Genomic DNA, 24,308 nt, shown 5'->3' with positions numbered 1-24,308 from the left:
AAGCACCAATATTGTGAGGCAGAACATATATTTTCAGGAAATGTTTTAGCACAAGCCAGGACAAAATGTTAAATACAAGAACATGGTTTACTTAGTCAGCTCATGGTGCTGAACAATGTCCCTTCCAGCTCTACATTTCTATGACTTAATATCAGAGCAATACTATCTATTAATGCTAAAACAATCATTTAAAATAATGAGGTATCGTCACAGTTCCCTGATGGGTTTTTTCCACTAGTGGCTAAAGCAAGGATAATCAGGGTTCACAGATTTTAGTGCCTTCTTTGTCTCTGATCACTCTAAAGCAGTCATTCCCAAACTTTTCAGCATCACACCCCCCCTTTCTGATTTTTGAAAAATCTTCATGTTCCCCCCCCCCTCAAAAAAAAAAACTTGTTGAGCATCTTGTTGTTCAGTATCATTCATTTGGTGAATGAGGATAATTAATAACTAACTCACAAGTTTGCTTAGCATGTAATTAATGGCTATAAAGTACTTTAAGATCCTTGATGGAATGTTCTGTGGAAGTGGAAGTATTAAGATGGAAAAAACACCAAGTTATCAATAAGGATATAAGTACATTTCAGATTTCTGGAGCATCACAAAAAATAATTAATATTCATATTGCCTTCATCTTGAGAAACATGACTGTACGTACCCATTAAGCAGTTCCTTCTAATAACATATAGCACACTATAGAGGTCTTATCCATTTTTAAATGCAAAGCTTTATACATAAATTGTTTTTGCTAACTATGTAGTACCTTTCTCTCTCTCTTTTGGGGCAGCAGATGGGGGAGAGATTTGCAACAGTCCTTTCACAAGTCCTCAGCTAAATGCACATTAAAAATTAGCAATGCCCATGTCATGGCTGGTGTAATTACATTAGAGAAATAGACCTTGGAGTAAACATTGCCCTGGGTCTAAATTTTGCAGATGCTTTAGGCCTGAACCACTCAGAGATGTGGGTTACAGCTGTTTGCTCTCATGGGATGAGCTAAGCTGGGCTATGCAAGAGGAAGGGCTGGAGAGCTGAGAGGAAAGACTTGTACAGGAAGCTGCAAAAGTGAGCATGGAAAAGGAAGGGAAAATAGCATAGGAGGGCAGTATGAAAGAAGAAAAAACGGTGCAAAAATAACTGTTTTTACAGATATCAGGATGCAGGGTCCTAAAATTTAGTGAAGTTGCACATGTGTAACTGAAATTGGGGATGGGCCCTGTAGAGCCAAATTGTTAAAAGAAAACTCTGAGAGCTATACTTTCATTTAATGGATTCCTATGTATCCAACTAGCCATGTCCCTGTGCAGTCACCTAGGCTGTGTCTAGACTGCATTTTTTTTCAAAAAAAAGTAGCCTTTTTTTTAAAAAAACTTCACCTGCGTCTAGACTACAGCTGCGTTCTTTCGAAATTAAATCGAAAGAACGTGGCTTTTCTTTCGATAGCGGTACTCCTCATTTCATGAGGAAGAACGCCTTTTTTCGAAAGAGAGCATCCAGACTGCCTGGGTGCTCTCTTTCGAAAAAGCGGCTCACTTTTTGAAAGAAGAGGTTGCAGTCTAGAAGTTCTTTTTCTAAAGAAGCTTTTTCGAAAAAAAGCCTCTTTCGAAAGAGGCTTGCAGTCTAGACGTAGCCCTAGTGTATACATGCAGTTGTAGTAAAAAGCTTCAATTCAACAAAACACTTAACCTGCTTAAGTGCTATGCTGAATCAGGGCCATAGCGTGCACAAATGTAAGCAATTTGAAACTAACATTGCAACTCTGTTTTGAAAATGTTTGTCATTGTGACCCAATTCTGCCTTAAAAATACAAAATAAATGCATTTCTCAAAATCTGTTTTTAAATGGCTAAATAGAATTATGTTATCTTATGCCAGCATGAGCATGTATAATTATTGTCTAAACAGAATACTAAGAAATTTGTATATAATCTCTATTAAATAGAGTCAAGCAGTTTGGAGCAGCTAGTCACAGTCAGACTATTTGGTGTTTCATAGCATAAGAGACTTCTGTGGTACTGGAATTGTTCCACCAGTGCCTCTGTGTTTCTCATTATCCCTAGGGTGGGTTTTTGTGGCACATGCTCATGTTGTACCTGCACATTTCAATATGTTGCTGCAAACATCTCTTTAATATAGATTGGACACTTCACAATACAAATTGAGCATGGGGTATTTTGCTTGCTTATTTGTAAGTATTTGATTATAGACTTGTCAGGGAGCTCAGATTTTCTGGTACCTACCACAATTCAAATGAAAACACCCTCTGTGATGGTCCATGCATCAGAAACAGAAGAAAAATGGTCTTTATCTTAGGGGAGGCTGCACTGTACTGGGATCTAGGAGACCATGAGTTCTAAGGTCACCTCTTGCACTGCCTGCTGTTCATGTTTCTGTGCACTTCAGTCATTATTACTGAGCATATCCTCCGACACTCTCTTAGCCTATCAAGGAGAGAGGCAAGTATCGTTCTCCCATTTCACAAAAAAATTAACTGAGATTTGGACAAGATCTCTCACACAGTAGAACCAGGAATAGAACCCAAGTCTGTAAGTCAACAGATCCAAGGTTGAGTTATGCTGCCTTTAAGAATGAAGATACCAAATCTATGTACTTGGCTAACCTGTCTTCAATCAGTAAATTAGGCTCCTCTCCCAGGGCAAGAACAGAATCAGTTAATTCTGATCACCCACCATTCTACTGTTGTAGCAAATAGTTGTATAACTCATTGACAGTGTGTGTCACTTTTCCCCCAAAGCTGGCCCACATGGGGGCTGACACACATCTTGCTTTAGTTCAAGTGGTAGAGGTCTATGCTGTATTTAAAGGGTCAGTGTTCATGTGGTAGGGATCTTATGATTGTATATGGTAACATTTCTGTTTTTCTAGTTTTCTTTTTAAAGAATTGCATTTATTTAATAAGCAATAAAAATTATCTTTAAGCAACAATTGAATAGTTTAAAAGACTGCAAACTGTAATTTCTGGTGTGATGTGCAACAAAACATAGGTGTTCCATATTTGGGTCATTTGTCTCAACTGAATTGTTTCAGGCACATGTGAAGGGTGAGAGGTATGCTTGATTATAGCAGGGTAGCTGCCCATAGGGTACCTCATAAAATTGATACTGAGTTGTCACTTAAAAGCAGCTGACTGAAACACAACAGGCATAGGCAGAAAGCTTTTGGAAACCTGCATGGAGAAAACCAAACACCTGTGTATGTATAAAACCTGTGGAATGAAAGCAATTAGAGAGCTGTTGTCATGCTAAGTCTAATTGTCTATCGTACTGTATAACACAAACTGACAGGACTACATTAATTATGTTTTAAATCCTCTGTAGGGTGCTGCTATCTTAAGGGAGGCTGGAGAGAAATCCTCTTTGTCTAGATATTTAAAGCTTAATATTTTAGTTGAAAATCCTTTTTTTTAATTAGAAAACTAGGATAAATGGTGCCAGAGTTTGGGCTAATATTTGATTTCCCTCATCTATGCGACACAATATGCTTTTGAAACCTTTCTTTCAGCATACATCAAGAGGTTATGTGGTGTATCAACTGATTTTGTGCATTTCTTGGAGTTTTTACAGGGGCAAGTTATGAATTAGGCTTTGTATCCTGCTGGACTATCGTAGCGTGAAATCAATGCATACACACAAATCGCTCTCCCAACCTTCCTCCCACCCCACCAGAATTTTAAAAGCACTTTGTTTGTTTGTGGTTTGATCCTGAAAAGTGCTGTGCACTCTTAACCCCTGTTGTATGAGGCTGAGGCAAATCAGCACTTCACAGAAAATGCTTGCGAGTCTCAAGGCAGAGAGCCCTTGATGCCTACATGAAACTACAGTTTGAAAAGCTAAAGGAAACATGAAATAAGCAGCTAATTGAAAAGATCTGTTAATAGCATGTTGTTTGTTTGAAGAAATATTCTCTTTGAATTCATCCCAGAGAGAGAAGTTTGGATCCCTCCCTCCCCCCCCCCCCCCCCCCCCGTATGTGGGGAAGACTAATAATGAGCATTAGCATATGCACATGGCTACATACAAAGCACAGCTTTTGCAGAAGGGTATACGTGAAATTGATTGTTTTGACAATGTTAAGCATTTTCTCTGGGTGGTGGTTGTATATTTTACCCTGGGGTAGTAAGTCAAATATTCACCTCTCCCTATAACTGCATCAAGTACAGATTTAACAGGATAACATTTTCAAACACTGTCCAAAAAACCAAAGCCTCAGGACTACTTGATACCACACAAATAACAATATATCATCCACAACTGATTCCAGTAGTTTGTGGGTCAGGCCCAGAGTAAACACTTTGAAAATCTCACCTACATCAGAAAATCTGTGATGTACAAATCAAGTACTATTTCTTTTCAGAGGTGCTCAGTGTTTGCCAAACTCTGATCCCACTGAAGCCAGTGGTAAAACTCCATTGACTTCAGTAGGAGAACTATTAGGCCAATGCTGAGTTCGTTTGAAAAATCGCACCTTAAATCTTGATCTTCTTTGAAGGGAATGGTGAAAAGCTATCAATAATGTTCATTGTGTCATGCTAATATTGAAGGGATATATGTAAGCCACTTCTTCAGTACAGGAAAGGTACAGAAAAATTAGTCGCCAAGTAACATGGTGAGAGCAGGGACCACCACATGTTATAAGGCTCACCACTTAAGTTGCTCCAGGAACCCAAAGCAAAGAAGGTGCTCTGACATTACATACCTTTTCCCTGACAGCTAAGGCCCATTTTAAAACACGGCTGATGTGGTGGATATATTGAGGCCATGGCTGCTATAGCCAACCTTGGTGGGTTTATGGTCTCACAAAAGGCTACTCAGCACTTCATTTCTCTTGCTGATCTTCAAGAAGAACCTTACCAAATATAACAGTATTAAATGTATCAAGCTAATGGGGCTGCTGTAGTATTTTGGAACACTTTTTTTTTACATTGCCTTATTCAGACCAGCTTTTAATGATGACAGAGTGCTTAAATGGATAAGACGGGGATGTAGATTTCTTGAGACCAAAAGGCCAATCGGAGTTATGAACTGAATTCATATTTATAAAGGGAAGTCTCTAGACAAAATGTTATCAGAAAACTTAAAAAATCCTTTCTCCCTTCCCCCACACTTCCACAAAATTAGTACAGAATGTGTTTGAATCTAAAAGCGCCACTGCCTACGTGATCCTATGCCTGGTACAATAAATACTTGATTATCTCCTGCATTATTCTAAGCAGGCAGTCAAAAGTCCTTTATAGCAAAGGGTCATTATAAACATTTTTCCATGATGGTTCTCATATGAAATTATTTGGCCATTACAATTGCTCAAGAATCTAATACCTTTGTGCTGTTGATAGAAGGGACTGCAGATCAATTAGCAAAAGCCAAAATATTCATTGCAAACAGAAAATAAACGCTAGCTCATAGGGATAAGCATTTTGGTCAGTTCAGATGCAAACTTATAATTACCACCAGTGAATAGCACTATTTCAGAAGCAGCTTGACAACTTAATGAGGGATGGGCAGCTTCAACTAAACCCACTCAAACTATATAGACTTCTTGAAATTTCTCAGGGAAAATCTTGATGCTGCTAACAGAAGAGCATTCAATATCAAGAGCAATAGCTTGCTTGTATAATCTATAGTGAATTTGACAGGTGTTTGATCACAGCATGAGGCAAGTGCATAACCAAAACCTCTTGGGGAAGCATCATCCCACTGTGCTTTGGAAGATTGGGAGGGAACGTTCATAAATATTTAAACGGTTTCATAGTTTATGCTGAAAATTAGGTTTCTGTCTCATTTGTTTGTTTATACCATTTCTTCCCAGCTCCTTGTGGCCAAAATGAAACTAGAGAGGATGGCAAAATAATCCAGCTGCCCCCCTGCAAGACAGGAGCATGGATCGTTCCTGCCATCATGGCATGCTATCTCTTGGTTGCAAATATCCTTCTGGTGAACCTTCTCATTGCTGTTTTTAAGTGAGTGGCAGACTGATGCATGTGGATTCAGGCGGTTGTGATGGTAATGTTTTCCTGGGGCTCCATGTGTTATGAAGCTGTCGCCACCACCTGAAAAAAAACCCTGCCTTTCACCTTTCTGGTGACCAGTCCCTAATCACGCAGCTTAAGAACATAATTTTAAGTATATACACACAGCTCCTTATGCAACATTCATACATCTCTTTTGCAATAGATATGATGACCACTGTGATGCAGGCTTTAATTACAGACTTTATATGAAATTCTTTTGATGAATTCATAGGCTCCCTTTACTATCCAGAGGTCCTGGGGTCTGAATGATGATTTGGCTAGCATGATAGCCTTTGCAGGCTGCTATGCTGTTCCCTGGGGAGATTTATTACAGGTGGGAGTGACAGAGTAGATTGTCTCCAGACAGGGACCAATAAAGTGGCAGGTGAACCTGATGTCTACCTGTAGTCCTGGGCTTGAAGGGGCATCAGCATGGAGTACTGCTTTTGATAGTGTAAAAAGGGAAAATAAAATGTTTTAAGCAAAATGTCTCAAGTATTGATATTAGCACATTTCAGTTATTTTTAAAATTAAAATGTTTCTGTAATTTTACAGGATTTTTAAATTGGCTTACATATGGCAAGAATAAATACAGATGTATAGAATCTAGCATGCAAATGTATCCTCTTACATGACCAGAATAAATCATGCATGCAAATCATGAATCAAAGACCTGAAACAGGCTACAAATACAATAAAAACTAAGGTATTCGAATGGTGAGGGGTGCCAGCTGATGTCGGTCCATCGGTTTCCAGGATATGAGGTGGCTATCTAATCCTTTAGAATGTGTGCTGTCCACACTACAGAGATCCATTGGAACTAAGATCAAGGAAGTCCTGCATTCTAATTTCATCTGTGGTACACATTCACTTAATTTTTCTGTGTCTCACTTTACCCATACAAAAAATGTGGATAACAACATTTTGTGAGCCTAACTAATGGTGTAAAGGGTTTATATATTGATATTCTGTCATTCCTATGTTTGAAATGGATGGTACAGATATTGTGCTTTCTTGAGAGAATGGTGTATCTTGTCCTGTTTTTTTTTTATGAAAAATCTCTCTTGCTAGGAACTGTATTATGTGGAGGAATACCAGAAGATGGTTTCAATCTCACTTTATTTTCCTTTATCTCTCTCCTTTTTCTTTTAGCAACACTTTTTTTGAAGTCAAATCTATATCCAACCAAGTGTGGAAATTTCAGAGGTATCAATTAATCATGACTTTTCATGAACGGCCAGTCCTACCACCTCCTCTGATCATTTTCAGCCACATGACTATGATTTTCCAACACCTCTGCTGCAGATGGCGGAAACATGAAAGTGACCAAGATGAGAGAGACTATGGACTAAGTAAGATTCAGCCAACTCACACCTTTAGAGAAAAAACATGACTTTCAAATTCATTTGATGGTCCTCAAAGTTTGAAGGATACATATAACCTGTACTTAAGTATTATAATAATCTTTTCATTGAGAAACAACTACATAGGCACACAAATGCTACCTGAAATTAATCGTTCAATTTTACCAGTGTATCTCTGAAAAGACAAAACCAAGTCATGTGTTCAGTCTCACCCCCCCCCCCCCTTTACCACTGCTCAATATACAAACATATTCTTATTCCTTCCACTTGACAACAGGGAATGATGAAACTTGAAAATTTTGAAAACAGCACTGGGCCCAGCAGAGATGCTAAGAATTTAAATAAAATTAATAGTCTTTGTTTGGAAGATGTTAGAAATAAAAGAACTCGCCCAAACTTTTCCTAGTAAGATACGGTTCATAAGAACAGCCAGACTGGGTCAGATCAGTGGTCCATCCAGCTCAGTATTTTGTCTGCCAACAGCGGCCAATACTAGATGCCTCAGAGGGAGGGAACAGAACAGATATTCCTCACATGATCCCTCCCGTCACCCACCTCCAGACAAACAGAGGCTAGGGACACCTTTCCTACCCATCCTGGCTAATAGCCATTGATGGACCTAACCCCCATGAATCTATTTAGTTGTTTGTTTGTTTTTTGAACCCTGTTAAAGTCCTAGCCTTCACCACATTCTCTTGCAAGGAGTTCCACAGGTTCAAATTTAGAGTTCAAATTTGGCTAAGGGTGAGGCCTTATTTTAAACGAATTCATCAAACCCTTATAATGATTTTGTAGAAAAGTAGGATGACATTTTCAAAGTCACATTCATCCAACTGCTAAAATTTGCATCAGTAGTTCTGTGTGCACAATATTTATCAGCCTACCTGATGGCTAAGGGTGATAATTTAGTAGCTGATTCTCATACAAAAGTATGTGATTTAGATACAGCTTTTAAAAGTTTTGCCAACATTCTACAATAATAAAAATCAAGATTTTGTTTTTTATAAATGTGTACTTAGTCAGTGTTACACTCCTCCTATCATTTCCACAGAATTATTCATAACCGAAGATGAACTGAAAAAAGTGCATGACTTTGAGGAGCAGTGCATAGAAGAATATTTTAGAGAAAAGGATGATAGATTCAATTCGTCCAATGATGAAAGAATACGTGTCACTTCTGAAAGGTGATTTTTTTATGTGGTTTGGTTGTATTTATTCAATACATTATGTATCTTTAAATGTGTTCCGGTTACCATTGCTACTCTTTTTTCCTCTCCTTGGCTACTTTTTAATTAACCTTTAAGCCTAGAAACTACAGTTGGTTGGAAAATGTACCCCTTTTTTTACTATGGATTTTCATACAGATTAAGAAAGTATGAAATATTTAGTCAACCCAGCTAGAAAATAATATAAATAACAAATCCATGTATTCTTCTTATATCCTAGCTTTCCAAATCATACCCCTAGAACATTGGTGGTTAAAATACAACCTAGAGTCTCACTGTGGCTATTATGCTCTCTAAGGCAACCTGTAGTTTTAGTGCTGAGATATAGCCCACATAGAGTGGTCAAGAGCAGTGGATGTCTGAACCTGTGGAGTGGAATGGGAGTTCTGCCATTTACTCATTTATTTTGATGGGACCAGCATTTCAACCATAGTGTTTGTTTTCTATCTCTCTCTCAACGATTTAGGTAACTGCAATCAACTCCATTTTATGTAAATTCTTTGTTTCCTGGCAAATTCCCAACACAGATCTCAGATCTCGCTCTTCTCTCTGTTTTTAAATGGGTATTTAGGTAGCCTTCATAACCACAGTAAATGAGCAATTTAGTTAAGTTTGAGCTCCCCATCACAGAGCATGTCTATTGACTCAAGGCATTGTTCTTAATAAATATTTCATGCCAATATCCAGTCATTGTATTCATAACTAACTCATATGAGCCAATAAAAACTCTAATTCTTTCTGTTTATGTTTTTGAAGAGACAAAGAAAGAAATAATTGTAATTTATTTAAAAAAAATGTCTCTTCCAATTATGCTATTTAAAATATCTGAGCAACCCCAATCTTAGCTATTAGAGATATTAGAACCCGGGTCCTCACATTATAGCTGCATTAGAACATGGAGGACCCGGGTTCTAATATCTCTAATAGCTAAGATTGGGGTTGCTCAGATATTTTAAATAGCCCCAATTATTTTAGTTAGTATTTTTGGTAAAACACATTTTATGAACTAGAACCACATATCTTCCCCAGTTCCTTCCCGCCATCTTGAACTCTGGGAAATTTTGGATCTGGACCTCGACTCTATCTAATTGTTCTGAACCAGGAACATAAATCTAACCTATCTATTCTTACCACAAACTAAGGAATGCCCCAAACCCTCTCCAGCTACATAACTCCGGGCTAACTCAATAGAAATTAATAAGCTGCAGAAGACTGAAGCTATATGTATTTACACACCCTATCACTTTTCTATCCCAATGCCTGGTCGTTATCCTATAGCAGAGGCTATAGAGCATTATATCCATTACAACCTTGAATTATATGCAAGGCTGACTTAAATCCACTAAATCTACTTTGTGTGCCATGAAGTGGACTTGAAACAGCAAAAGGCCTGTGGAGAATTCCCTGAGCTGGGGAACTGTCTCCCAGCAGGAAGAAGGCAGCTCTGCCACCTCCTGAATAAGCCACTCCTACCTCTCCAACCCCTAGTGTGATGAATGGGGGAGGAGAGTAAAAGGGGAGAGCAGCACAGCAGAACCTTGCTATTCCAAGTCCCTCAGTAGTGTAAAATGGTACTTCATGCTTGTGGTATAAGTCAGAGCTGCTCCCCTGTTGTCCTGACATGCCCAGATGGCTCAGAATCAGGCTCCCTGACACCCTTTGCTCACATGTGCTGCCCACCTCATCCAGGATTGATGCTTTAGCTTCTTAAACAACTTATTGAACCCTGTGCATGTGTGACTGCGTTTACAGAGTCTGTTCTGTGGCCTAGGTCGAGAAAGGACAATAGTTACATACTATAGATGCAGGCAGGCTAGTTATGGGGAATGAATGAATTAAAGAACGTCTCCAATAATACTACAAGAGGAGATGAGATGTGTAGAGTTTGGTGGGGGGATGTGAGAGCAGGACTGAGTCTTACAGTGAGAATTAGGAGAAGTAATCTCTAGGAAGAAAGAAGAAATTAGAAAACAGTTTGGGGTGGGAGTTCCTATACCTTGATGGAAATCAACCATACTTCAGCCCTAATCCTGGAAAACAAATATATGCTTCACTTGCATTATGTATGTAACGGATAGACACATGCTTAAGCATTTACTGAATCTGGGCCTTGATCTTTCCTTTTGACTTCTATGGATGAATTAATAAAACTTACACCTTTACCTTGGGCTGTAGCTGAAGGGAAAGCCCTATGTACTATTCACAATAAAACACACCACAAAGGAGTTCAGACTTGGTTTCCATGCAGGGCTGCTCACAGAACTGCTGGATCCCTGAGCAAGATCGGGTGGGCCTAGCTCCGGGCCCTTGGAAGGGGCAGGGCCTTGGGTGGAAGAGGTGGAACTGAGGGCTCTCCTCCGCCAGACATCCCTTCAGCGCTGCCTAGTCTTTGGCACTCTGGTGACAATTTAAGGGACCGGTAGCTTCAGCCATTGCTGAGATAGCGGCATCTGGGAGTCCAGGCCCTTTTAAATTGCTGACCCCAAGGCACCGGCCCCTTTTGCTCTAACCTTGCCAGCATCACCTGTCTTAGTGTGTACAATCTTTTCTACTCTCACCAGTTTGTCATAGAAACCTATAATGAAAAACTGAATCGGGAAGGGGGGGGGGGACAACAATATTTTAGCTAATCCCAAAAGTTGATAGTGCACACTAGTCAAATAGCTTAGAAAAATATCTACCTACCTCACTAATAGCTCTCAGGCATTCATCACAATAGTATCTATGGGTTAATGCATGCTTCTGGAGACAAAAATGAAAAGTAACACAAAGTTGAAAGGTGGTTCCTCTTATTATATTATCTAGAAAGGTTAACCTTGTTGCATCTTCGGGAGCCCATGGGGGAGAGCAAGTTGAGATTGATATATGTTTTTACATGAAGTTCCTCTTGTAGAAGAGTTACAGTCCATTCTCTTTGGAATCCTTATTTAATAAACAATAAATGACTGTCAGCAAGCAGCTTAATTCAGCAGCCTGGCAGTGAAGCATTATATATTTACATGAGGATAAATTACTTTACTTAAACTATATGCAGCCATTTGCTCAGTCTATTCTGCAAACATTGCTTTCTAATTGACAGTCAAGTCCTGTTTTGAAGCCAATGAAAAAAACTGCCATTGACTCCAAAAAGAGGAGGATCAGACCTTAATAGTTTTTAAGGAGTGGTTGAGCAATGAGCAGTCTTCAGGCCATCCATGGTTCACCAGGGTTAGCCCTTGGCGGGCTGCTGGACACTTTATTTACTTGCGCATTCACAGGTATGGCCACTTGCAGCTCCAACCTCAACTTGCAGCTCCAACTTGCAGCTGCAGATCACCATTCCCAGCCAACAGTAGCTGTGGGAAGTGGCACAGACTAGGACACCATTTCCTGCAGTTCCCATTGTCAGGGAATGGCAATCCACTGTCAACAGGAGATGCAAGTGGCTGTACCTGAGGATGTACAGGTATATGAAGGTCCAGTGACCTACCATAGGCTAACCCTGGTGAACTGCAGCCAGCCTGCTGGACATTTATTGCCCACCCCTGATTTGTTATTAGGATCTGCTCGTTGAAATCATCCCTAATGACTATATTTTAAAATCTGCCCTTAAACAGTTTGCCCAAAGTCAGACAGGAAATGTAGGCACTTGACCCATGGTGTCCCACAACCCAAACTGGATCCTTAATTCTGGGCTATCTTTCCCCTAAAATATTTAAGAATTATTACTGTACCCAGAGGCAACATGTATACTCTTGAGGGGGACAGACACAATTTAAAGGTCACAAGGTGAGAGACATCTGACGCTCTCCAAGGGGGCACAGAGTAACATTTGGGGGGGTGAGCAATGCCAGGTGGGGCAAGCCAACTGTTTGGGCCAGCCCCACATGGCAGAGCTCTAGGAAGGAATTACCACCACCATGCCCTGACTCACCTCAGCAGGCCACCCAGCCTATAGACTTTTTGAGCTGATTCCTCACTTTGAGTTACAACTTTCAGCTGTGCCCCCCCAACCCGGCTTTGCAGTAGATGCTACAGTATAAAAATTAGAGAAGAACAGAACATTTGACCTGGACTTTTTAATCACTATCTGTTCCCATACACTTTGGCAGGCTAATAAAATGACACTAACAATCACTCTCCTGTAGAAAATAACCCTACATATGTTCTTCTTTTGAAGGGTAGAGAACATGGCCATGCGTCTGGAGGAAGTGAACGAGCGAGAACATTGTATGAAGGCTTCACTTCAGACTGTAGACATCCGGCTTGCTCAGCTGGAGGACGTGATAGGACGAATGGCTGCAGCCTTAGACAAGCTGACTGGTATAGAGAGAGGGGAAACTACTAAGATACGATCTAGAACCTCCTCAGACTGCACAGATGCAGCCTACATTGTGAGACAGAGCAGCTTCAATAGCCAGGAAGGGAACACTTACAAGCTTCAAGAGAGCATAGATCCTGCAGGAGAGGAGTCAATGTCCCCGACCTCTCCTACCGTCACACCCCGCCTGCGAAGCCACTCGTTTTATGCAGTGAATATGAAAGACAAATGTGGGTTAGAGAGGTTGGAAAACATTTTTAAAGAAAGGTCCGTGAGCCTGCATCGAGCCAGTAGCTCACACTCGGTATCGAAAGAAGCAAAAGTACCGTTAGCCCCTACAAGCACTTTGTCAATCGCCCCAGACTCCAGAAGGCCTTCATCTTGCATAGATATTTATGTTTCTGCTATGGATGAATTGCATTCTGGAATAGAACCTCTCGACAGTTCAATTAATATACTTGGTACTGGCGACCCATCTCTGCAGGCTCAAATAGCCTCTTCAGTTCTAGCAAACAGCACCTATATTAGTAGTACTCCCAGTGACAGAATTTCTGGCAGGAGTATTGATTGTGAGGAAACCTCTACAGTAGAAACAAGAGTGTTTTCTTCAGACTATTCACATATCACAGATACCCAAAACCTCTGGGATTCAGAGCCACCTTTGTATCAGACCTTAGAGCGATCTAAAAGCAGTCGCTATCTAGCTACTGCCCCATTTATTCTAGAGGAAACCCCAATCGTAAAATCTCATAGTTTTATGTTCTCTCCTTCTCGGAGCTACTTCAGCAGCCTAGGGATGCCAGTCAAAACAGCAGAGTACACAAGTATTACAGACTGTATAGACACCAGGTGCGTCAGTGCTCCCCAGACCATTGCTGAAAGATCCAATTTTCCGGGAAATCATGGAGATAAAGTAGATGACTTGGGATGCTGTCACCCAGAGAGAGAAGCGGAGCTAAGTCACCCATGCTCTGAAAATGAGGATATTGAAACCAAAGACAAAAGGGGGGCTTCTTTATCTCCTCAAGAAAGCAGCACAACAAGAACGCTGTCCAACAACATACCACTTCCAAAAATAGAACGGGCCAACAGTTATTCAGCAGATGAGTCCAACATGTTGTATGCACACACAAGGAAAAGCTACTCAATCAGCGATAAACTTGATACTCAGCGTAACACAACGGGCCCACGAAATCCATTCCAGAGGAGTAAGTCATCCAAGCCAGAGAGTAGAGGAGACAACTTATCTATGAGAAGACTGTCCAGAACAGGCGCCTTCCCTAGCTTTGAAAGTAAGCACAGTTAGACATGCATTACAGGAGGTCTAAGAGTCATCTGCTCTCCAGTCCATTTTCCTTAGCAGAATAAAATAACCTCATGCTGTGATATGCCAACTAAAGTCAGAGTCTGCCAATGGTCAGGTTAGCACTTCGTTAATCTCATTGTCACCCACTGAGTTACTGGATTCTGACCGAGTTGACATTTGCACTTAAGGAAAGAGGGAGGGAGGAAAGCTTTATAAAGACTTTAATTTAAAAAAAGAAAAAACCCACCATCATGAAGCCTTGAGTAATGGAGGAGTACGGTCAGAAATCTGCCTTTTGCTAGAAGACATCCTAGGATTTCTGATAATTATTCAGGATTTCTAGGATTTTTTTTTTTTAACACAGGGCTAAATTGACAAAAAGAAAAGCATAAAAATGAGACACTCTAAACTGATTTCCTTTTATATCAGTTCCATCTGAAAGAGATTATCATTGGGGTCTATAGAAATCAGCAGTAAACACATTCTAAAGTCCCGCCCGCTCCCCCCATCCCCCGCTTCAAATCCCCACACTGATCATTGTAAAGACACACAAGGCAACACTCCTATAGTACACCAGTTTCTCTTTATATTGAATTCTAGTGTCACAAAATATTTATATTTTCAAAATGGGAAAGGAAAAAGAACTGTCTTTTGCAATGTAAATGAAGGAAGAATTTCTGTAAAAAAAAAAAATGTAAATTGTCAGGTGGTTTCCTGTACTAAACAGGCACTGTAGTACAGTTGAGCCAAGCTCAGGACGAATGTAATTAAGTGGAATAGTATATATTTATTTTTTTACCACAGTTATCAATATATTGTCTCACTAAATTAAAAGATGTCATGGAACAGTAAGAATAATGGGCTGAAATGATCAAAGCAGAGCATGAGTGATATCATTATATTCTCACTGTTCTCTGCAATATTTCCATTGCTTCCATTAATTATCACCTCCCAATTGCTACCATATTCTTGCTAGTCCGTTTTCAGGCTGCTCACATCATTCACCCAACACAATCATTAATATTTTGCTTACTGAGGCAGTTGTAGCTAAACATTCAAAACATCCCATACAAAGTTTATCAAGTAGCTTGATTTCATATTATCGTTGTTTAATGGAAATGTTCCTGGCAGAGTATTTCAAAACAATAAAAAAAAAAAAAGACTTTAGTGGTAAGCTAAAGCACCAAAGTGAAAGCCAATATTTGTTAAGAGCAAAAGTCATCGGTTGCAAGTATTCTTCCATTAAGTAGCAAAATAGAACAAATCACAGCATGCATTTTAATAAATATTCTGCCCTCAATTTATTTGGGGTCCCTCCACACAAAAGTAATGAGTAACTCTTCTTATGCATCTGAGTGCAAAACTTTGTTCATCATGTTCAGAAGGTGTTTGCCTTCTTTTGGTCATATAATAGTCTAGAGCCTTAAAAATAGTAATTTAATCACAGTTTCACATCATTTTAGAGGGGGAAATCTTTGAAAATCCTATCCACATTAACCATAATAAAGGGACATGGATGGTAGTTTGTTTTAGACTGTTTTATTTTTCAATGTATGGTCACAGCATTAGCTTCCAGACTTCTCTAAGTTACCTATAAGGTTTTGAAGTATTGCATGTCCATTAATTTTAGTGGAAATCGGCCATGCAAATCTCGAGAGGCATCTCTGAAATTCTCAGCCTAATTTATCTCTCGGCATTCAATCCCAGGGGCCTCTGAGTGATAGGCAACAAAGCCCTACCTCAAAATTAAGTATCTGATCTTCAAGAAGAGACAAAGGGAGTAGCAAAACAATTGTGAGCAATGACTCAATTTGTGGAAAGTTGGTGAAACAAACAAATGCAAATGTGTTGATTTTAAAACACAAATGTATTATTGTTAGTGCACCAATTATTTCCTTTTCATATTTTGTTAAATCAACCCTCCTGTGAGCTATATTCAGCTTGAGCCACAGACTATGTTGACTCAATTGCCTTGAGGTCTACGTACTGCTTTTCTGTCACATGTGTCACTGATCAAGGGTACAATTTCTGACCTGTCACTCAGTGAATTATGAAGTGTGCTTGTGTTGGGCTGATTGTTAAACAATAGCTTTCCCAGGGACAATGCATTCTTTAACAGTCTGCTTCAAATGTGCCAACTTTTGTATCAGTCTGCTCCTAAGGTTTCTCTAAATCAGCCTTTGTCTTTATTGCTTTTTTAATTTATGGATGTTTTATGAAGGTATTCATACATTTTTCCATTTTCATCAATATGATTAATATGTACAAGAATTAATTTGTGACACACACACCCCATCACTTTATTAGTTCAAGGTGCAGAGCTCCCCTCTAGGTGATGCATTCTTAGTTTTTTCGGGGTAAAGGGGTTTCCCAAACACAGGAGCTTGGAATATAATTAGAATACAGCACTTTATTGGCTTGGAGCATAAACTCTAGGCCTGGTGAACCAGGACACTTTAGTTACTACTATTAATTGCTATTATATATCTAAATTCAGCTATTTAAACAATGCAATTCCAAAATAACAAAATAAAACTTTTCCTGAATGTTTCCCATTTACCTAATACAAGGTTTCTATAGCATGTATTATGATGGATGGTAGAGTATTTTGTTTATCTTCACTTGTTAACTTCAGTGGGGTGAGAATTTTGCCCCCACTCTCAACACTGAATGGTTCAGGTTGTTATAACTTCTTTTGCAGAGATTAAAAAAAACCCTCAACCTTCATCATCTTATAACTATAGCTTGTGCCATATGATATATTATGTATTGAATGATATTTTATGAATTGTGTAAATATATATAGCCCATGTGTAATCCAGTATGGTTTTGACATGTGCTTATATAGTGAATGTTACAGGTCAGCTTTAACATTGCATTGTCATATTTATAAATCTGTAACATTCAATAAAATAGCATATGTTGCATTGAACATTGTTTCACTATCCAAGTTGATAGTATACATACATATGGATTATGCATTTTGATCACAATCTGTAACTGATGTATGTCTCTCACAATCTTTTGTACAACGCCACTGTAAATGTCCGTATGAGCTGATGTATAAGTCTCTAATGAGCCACTGTGAGCTGTGATTGGTGAGTTGTGATAGTGTGAAAGATGAACTGGCATGTTTATGCAAAAAGATAAGATAAATGAATTTTAAATAATATTTTGAAACTCAGTTGACTTAGCTGTTTGTTTACATATGCTGGCCAATTAAGGAAGCAGTGTACAGTATTTTATAAATTTTCATATAGTAATCTGTTCTGTTTCCAGATAAGTGAATCTATTCTATAGTTGGGTGTACACTTGTCCTAAATATTGGATTATAGCATAATATTCTTTCACAACAACGTGATATGACTAAAGTAATTTCTCTTCCTTAAAGTCCAGTCTTTCTTTGTGTCAATAAGATGCATGCATTGTTCCATAAATTTCTTTGGACTACTATGAGGCTTAACATTTTATTATTGCCTGCCTGTAATGATGAATCCAGTTAGGAATAAAAATATGAAGTTTTTACACTTTTACATTATGTCCAATCTTTAAGCAAACTAAAATGATTTTTAATTTTTTGTAAATTACACTTCAAAATTTCATGAAATTGAAGTATTAAACACAAAGATGTGAACTTTCAGCAGTGCTGAGACATTTAGCTCTCTGCTTTGGAAAAGATAAGGTTATTTCATTACAGTTTTTAGCACAGCTATCTGGTAACTAATGGCAATGAGATACAAATTGCTAAAACATAAGAAACAGGGAGAAAAAGCTCATTAATCCACATGGCAAAATTGCTCTATACTCCAGATAATTAATGCTGATTTAAAGACTTTTAGTGAAAATAAATCTGTGTATATGGATGGGATGGATGATTTTGTCCTGGCTTAAGAGATGTAATATTTGTAAAAGAAAGCAGAATATTTGTTTCTTAGAAACTGTCTGGCACTTTGAAAATGCAAAAGTAAAGCATATCAGCCAAGTTTGAACAATTACTCATAGGCTGTGTCTAGACTGGCAAGTTTTTCCGCAAAAGCAGCTGCTTTTGCGGAAAAACTTGCCAGCTGTCTACACTGGCCGCTTGAATTTCCGCAAGAACACTGACTTCCTACTGTCTGAACTCAGTGTTTCTTGTGGAAATACTATGCTGCTCCCGTTCGGGCAAAAGTCCTTTTGTGCAAAAGCTTTTGCACAAAAGGGCCAGTGTAGACAGCTCAGATTTGTTTTGCGCAAAAGCGCGTCTAGATTGGCACGGACGCTTTTCCGCAAAAAGTGCTTTTGCAGAAAAGCGTCTGTGCCACTCTAGACGCTCTCTTCCACAAATACTTAACGGAAAACTTTTCCATTAAAAGCATTTGCAGAAAATCATGCCAGTCTAGACGTAGCCACACAGTAAAATGAGTGCCATTCTCAGCAAAGGGCCTCCATCTTAATTCCTGTAGTTGGAGTGACAAGGCCTGTTCTCCCAAAAACAAAAGTTATCAGTTTACAAGTTTGGACTGAGCACCCTGAAATTATCAAAAATCTCTCTCTAACTGCAAGATCTTAAAATGAAGGAACAAAAGTCCTTTTGTATTTGCTCAGGTTAAAGTGGATTCAGCGACCAACAGTAGGAAAATTGATGACGTCATTCTTGGACTTCCAAAGTGGGAGTTGTGATTAGGTGGTTGTGATGGTTATGAATTTCTCCTACACCACCACCTAACAGATAGAAAAACAATAAATTTGCATTTTTGCACAAATAAGCCCATTTGAGACAGCAAAATCATGTTTCCAGATTAATGTAAATTTATAATAAAACAACTTAAGTAGATATTTTTTCTAAGAAAGGCACCTAAGCGTATTGCAGCATGAGCTCTCTCCCTCACCAATCTCACTTAAGCCAGAGCACATTCCACATAGGAGAGGAGGACAAAAGTAAAGGACGTGGAAGGCACAGGATTTAGATAATAAATCCCTTCGTTGCCATACATTAGAATTTACCTGTCTGTCATCTGACAAATACATCACAGTACTCCTCATGACATGAAATAAGTGGCTGTCTCCACTCCCATGACTGTTACTCTCCAAAATAGTTGGCTATAAAACAATGTAATAAAACATGTTTCATTCTTCCCCTTTCCAAGGTAGATTACTGGCTAGATCGGGAGGTGGGGGCAAGATGTGGCCTGCCAAACCATATGATCCAGCCCGCCCTGCTATGTCCCCACCCCTAGACCAATCCAAGACCGTGGGGTGGGTGACCATGCAAAGTCTCCGCCCCTTGCCAGGGTCATGCGGCACCAGAGGGAACCACCAGCTGTTCAAAACAACTGGGAATTCCCTCTAGGTGTTGCACATCCCAGCAGGGTGGGGGTGAGAGACTTTGCGCGCTCCCCCTTCCCCAGGCCAATCAGGTGAAGTCTCCTCTCCCCATCAGGGGCATGTGGCACCAGAGGGAACTGTCAGCTGTTCAAAATGTCTGGCAGTTTCTTCTGGGCACCGTGTACTTTGGGTGGTACAGAGGGGGAAAGACCTCCCTTGCTCCCCTGCCCCACGGGGGAGCACACAAAGTCTCTTCTCCCTCTCCCACTGCACACAGTGCCTATAGGGAACTTCTCCCTTGCAGCTGGCCTGTGCCCACTACCAACATTGGTGAAGTGCCCCCCCCATAAAAGTTATTGCCCATCCTTGGGCTAGATTATGATGCCTATTACATTGGTGTAAATCTGCAGGAAGTCTACTGATGCCAGTGGAGTTACTGTGTATTCACCGTGAAGTAACAGAGAGTAGAATTGGGCTTGGCAATTCCAACTTTATGCCACTTCCAGCCATTACACACATTAATACTGAGGTTAAGGACAGAGTGAATTGAAGTCAGGCAAGCCCAGTGGTTTATTCCGTAGACTGCCCACAGAGAGTGTGTTAAAAATGAAAGTGCAGCAGATAATTCCTTTCAGCTCTACCAGGTGGGTTCCACAGACAACTAGTTCTCTTGAGGGAAATGGTTGGTTATGGTATTGCTGCTGCTGTTGCTGGTGGAGAATGGTAACTTTTGTTTATATGATAGTAGAGAGGAATGGCAGTATGTGTGCACAACAGTAAGCTATATTAAAGGTATGTCCTTCTTCCACCCTGCGAGTTGTTTAATGTGAGGAGAAGCTACGTGCTGCTAGTGCTGTCTGGAACAGTGTTTGCAATATTACTGTACTAATAGCTATGTAATGATATAGTATCTCAGTCATCATTTGTAACTGTTATACCAATCATTTGTACATGGAGGGAGAAACAATTAAAATGCCATTTTTAAATGAATTCCTATAAATATGAAGGTTTTGAATTTTGATTTATTCAAATATATATATATATATTACTAGGGAAAATAGTTCTTTTTTAAGAGTCTACTGGATTCACAATGCACTTTTAGACTGTGTCGTTAGATATATAATAAAAAAAAACAGAAGTTGAAGTTACTGCAGTAGAACTTCCTGAAATTTCTGTAACAAAATGTTTTGCAATAAAAAAAAGGATGTTGTTCAAAACATTTCTACAGCTTTTCAGTGTATTTATTTGCTGTCATCTGTTTCCAACATCACAATGGACAATGAGGCAAGTAGCAGCTGCCTTTCTCCAAATAAAGTCTGATTGTTTTACTTCTATTTTTATGTCAGCCTTGGCTATAACTGAAGTATCCTCCCTCAGAGCAGTTTATACATCCAATACAAAAAAATCAAACTGGATTAAAAGCTCTCACAACCAAGTCTGGCTCCTGGTCATAGATTGTTAAAAATTAGACACCTTTTCCTGCAGTTCTTTATTAGTTCAACTCTGTTAGGTCCTCTGATACAGGTACTGCTAGATTTACATATGGCCCACATACTGTAACCAGAGTAAATGAAGAAAGGTAAGGAAACATCTCCTATTGGACCATCTTCTATTAGTGAACTGGACAAGCTTTCACAAACCTCAGGACAATACCTTTATCATCAAAGGATGTAGAGAAACTGGGAAGATTCAGAGGCAAGCAACAAAAGGATGAAGTGCAAGTCATATGATCAAAGGCTGAAGGAACTGGGTAGGTTTAGAAAAGAGGAGATGGGTGGGGAAAATATGATAGTGGTCTTCAGATACTTAAAAGGCTACTATTAAAAATGTCCTGCCCGTTGAATCCATTGCCTCTTGTTATCTTTTGCCACAAACTATAGCATAGCAGATGATATAGATAAAAATGTAAGGGGAAACTTTCTAATGGAAAAAACAGAAAAAAGGAAAAGATTGCCTGGGAAGGTTGTGGAAGCTTCTTTACTGGAGATATTCAAAAGGAGGCTGAATAGCCATCTGTCATAGGTGGTTTAGATACAACAAATCATGCATCTCAATAAGGGGGTAAACTAGATGGCCCGTGAGGTTCTGCCTAACCTCATGATTCTAAACAATGTTCTGGGATCAACACTGCAAACCAGAAAGGAGGCTTACAGAGACTCTACGGATGTACGATACCCTTAATGCCTTACAGCAGAGTGGAGGAAGCCAGGGGGTAATGGGTATGGGCAATGTAGGCAAGTGAAGGCATTGCCTTCTCCAAACTGCCTACGCTCCTGGGCCACTAGGGAAGGCTGCACCAGGTGACCAGCAAGGATTGGGCAGGCCTGGACTCCATGGAGCGGAAGGCCGCCTTCCTGAGCTGGGCCTCACCCACCACCCATGTGTGTCACTAACTTGCTATTTCATTTTAGGTAATTTACTTAATTCCTGTACCTAAGTTTCCCATCTCTAAAAATAACTTTTGTCCACCTTTTTCATGTATTTTGGAATTTTGCAGATGAAAAGCTGTATGTAAGTGGAAAAGAGCATTTATTTTTGACTACATGAAATAGTATCATTTACTGTTAATTATTACTGCTAGCAAAAATAGCAAATGCTTGTAATCATGAGCCACAAGGCTATAGAAAAATAAACAAAGCTGATTTACAAAACAAAAGTGAATGGTGCAGCATGGAGTCACCCTCTAGCTTTGTACTGCCTACATGAGCCTAGGAACAAGTATGGAGTAGGCTTGACTAATTGTGTTTGGGGGGAGAAGGGGAGCAGATGATGCCAAGCCATATGTATCCTTATTAACTGTGCCTGCTCATTTGTAAAGTGAAATGTTTTGTCCCCTACTGTGTAACCTTAGTATTGACCAGTCATGAGAATGAAGAGCAGTGGTAAAGAACCTACAGCCCCCAGCTTCTCTGGGACCCAGCCCCCAAAGCTCAGGGCTCCCTCCACTAGCATTGGGGAGCTGGTACTTCAGCCCTGTGGCCCTCTCCCAACCACAGTCCCACACCCCCATTCTGTTCCTGCACCCTTTCTCCCATCCAGATCTCACACCCCAAATTTTTGGCTCCACCCGAGAGTGTAGGTGCACAAGGGGAACTTGGGGTTTGTTTTTTGTGTGGTACCTGACCTAAAAAAGGTTCCCCTCCTCTGAGTTAGATGCCTTCTCAGCAGAATAATAAGGTTAAGAGTATGCAGTGTAGTTCTAGCCATTTCTGTCCCAACCTATTAGAGCCCCCTGGTGGATGAGGCAATTTTCTCCTTGCACCAAATGCTGTGGATGAGAAAGATATTACTTCACCCACTTTGTTTCTCTAAGGTCAGGTGTATTCTGCCAGTCCAGTACTATGGCTGGAAAGCCCTAACCACGTTTTCATAAGCACCTGTTGGTCCATATACACCAGAGTTTTGTATCAGTTTGTGGGCACAGACCCTAGAAGAATGATTCAGCAAGGTAAGATACCATAGCAACCCATTTGCTGGTGCCTTGTGACTGGCAGATTCCAAAAAGTTGCACGAGAAGGAACAATGTGCTGATTCAGAGAAGCCCTGCTGCAATCGCCTTAAAAAAAAAAAAAAAAAAAAAAACCTTTGTTACGGAATTAAAGCCACCTTCTCCTACCAGAACTCCTGAGAGAGTGAAAACACAACCTGCTCCACCACAATAAAAGCCTTTATTGGTTCAGAAGAGCTCAGGTGCAAGGATTTAAATTTTACCCTTTTTTGAACAATGCAGGTGACTCTGGCTGTCCGCTGTTTGATGAGGTGAATGTCAAGAATTACTTATTTGAGTGGGAATTATCAGTACAGACCAAGCCTTTTTCCTTATTTGCTGAGTCAATGAAATGCTATAGCTATTCCAATATAACTCTAAGAAGCTTTGTCAGAAATGTTGAAGGCTCTGTGTTACATATGTAAATTTTCTTTGAAAATAACCTTAGAGACCAATGTCTGCTAATCAGTGCACATACACAAATGGTTGCATGCAGATGTCCACAACAAGGGAAAATTATTTGTTAGTCTCAAAAGTGGTGAATGATCGATTTTTTAACCTCAGTTTCAGTTTTGTCTTCTGAGAAGATGAAGAAAATATTTAGGGCAAAACTTGGAAGTGTAAAGTTAATCACTTGGGCTACATCTACACTGCTTCCTTCTTGAGCAAAAGTCTATGCAAATGAAGCGCAGATTAGCATATTGTTGCACTGTATTTGCATACTCAGGACTTGCCAAGCAGCAGCAAGCCACGCTCACCAGCCATGCAGCTGTGCCAGCTTGTGCAAATGAAGCATGGGGGAATTCAAACCCGCACTTCATTTGCAATTTCGCTCAGCTGCATTTGCATCCCTCTCTTGAAAGAGGGTGCAAGTGTAGACATACTCTTAGGCTAGGTCTGCACTGCCGGCTTCTTGCACAAGAACTGTTTTGTGAAAGAGTTCTTGTGCAAAAGGTCTTCCACAAGAGTGTGTCCACACTGCCATGAGCTTTTCCGTAAGAGCATCCATGGCAGTGTGGACGCTCTCTTGTGCAAGAAAGCTCTGATGGCCATTTTAGCCATAGGGGTTTCTTGTGCAATAAATTCATGTTGCCTGTCTCCACTGCCTTCTTGTGGAAGAGCTCTTGCACAAGAGGGCTTATTCCTTGTGGGGAGAGGAATAACTCTTCCAAAAGAGGCCCTGTTTTCCAACCTGTACTGTAAATTTACTTGCACAAGAACACGCATTCTGTGTAGACACTCTGCAAGTTTTTGCGCAAGTACAGCTGTTCTTTAAGGTGCTCCTAGACTATTT

At 39.9% G+C, this 24,308-nt stretch overlaps 1 protein-coding gene and 1 long non-coding RNA gene across 9 annotated transcripts in view; one reads left to right on the top strand and one right to left on the bottom strand.

Moving 5' to 3' along the window:
• TRPM3 (transient receptor potential cation channel subfamily M member 3) overlaps positions 1–20,748 on the top strand; it is a 599,368-nt gene extending 578,620 nt beyond the window's left edge. For both annotated transcript variants that reach the window (XM_075931703.1, XM_075931702.1), the window contains 4 exons: positions 5,826–5,976; positions 7,180–7,379; positions 8,443–8,575; positions 12,777–20,748. In XM_075931703.1, coding sequence (XP_075787818.1) covers positions 5,826–5,976; positions 7,180–7,379; positions 8,443–8,575; positions 12,777–14,223 — 1,931 coding nt within the window. In that variant the 3' untranslated portion in view covers positions 14,224–20,748. The remainder of the gene's footprint in view (positions 1–5,825; positions 5,977–7,179; positions 7,380–8,442; positions 8,576–12,776) is intronic.
• The window catches only part of LOC112543827 (uncharacterized), a 153,045-nt gene that overhangs the window by 68,887 nt on the left and 59,850 nt on the right, over positions 1–24,308 (bottom strand). The window contains exon 4 of one of the 7 annotated variants that reach the window (XR_012904675.1): positions 20,714–23,083. The exons of the other annotated variants lie outside the window; for them this stretch is intronic. This is a non-coding gene — a long non-coding RNA (uncharacterized LOC112543827). Of the gene's footprint in view, positions 1–20,713; positions 23,084–24,308 lie in introns of those variants that run through there. 7 annotated transcript variants of the gene reach the window in all.

Source organism: Pelodiscus sinensis, chromosome 6, assembly GCF_049634645.1.
Source record: "Pelodiscus sinensis isolate JC-2024 chromosome 6, ASM4963464v1, whole genome shotgun sequence".
Taxonomy (NCBI): domain Eukaryota; kingdom Metazoa; phylum Chordata; order Testudines; family Trionychidae; genus Pelodiscus; species Pelodiscus sinensis.
The sequence above is the reverse complement of the archived record's forward strand: the minus strand, read 5'-3'. Positions and strand labels throughout refer to the sequence as shown.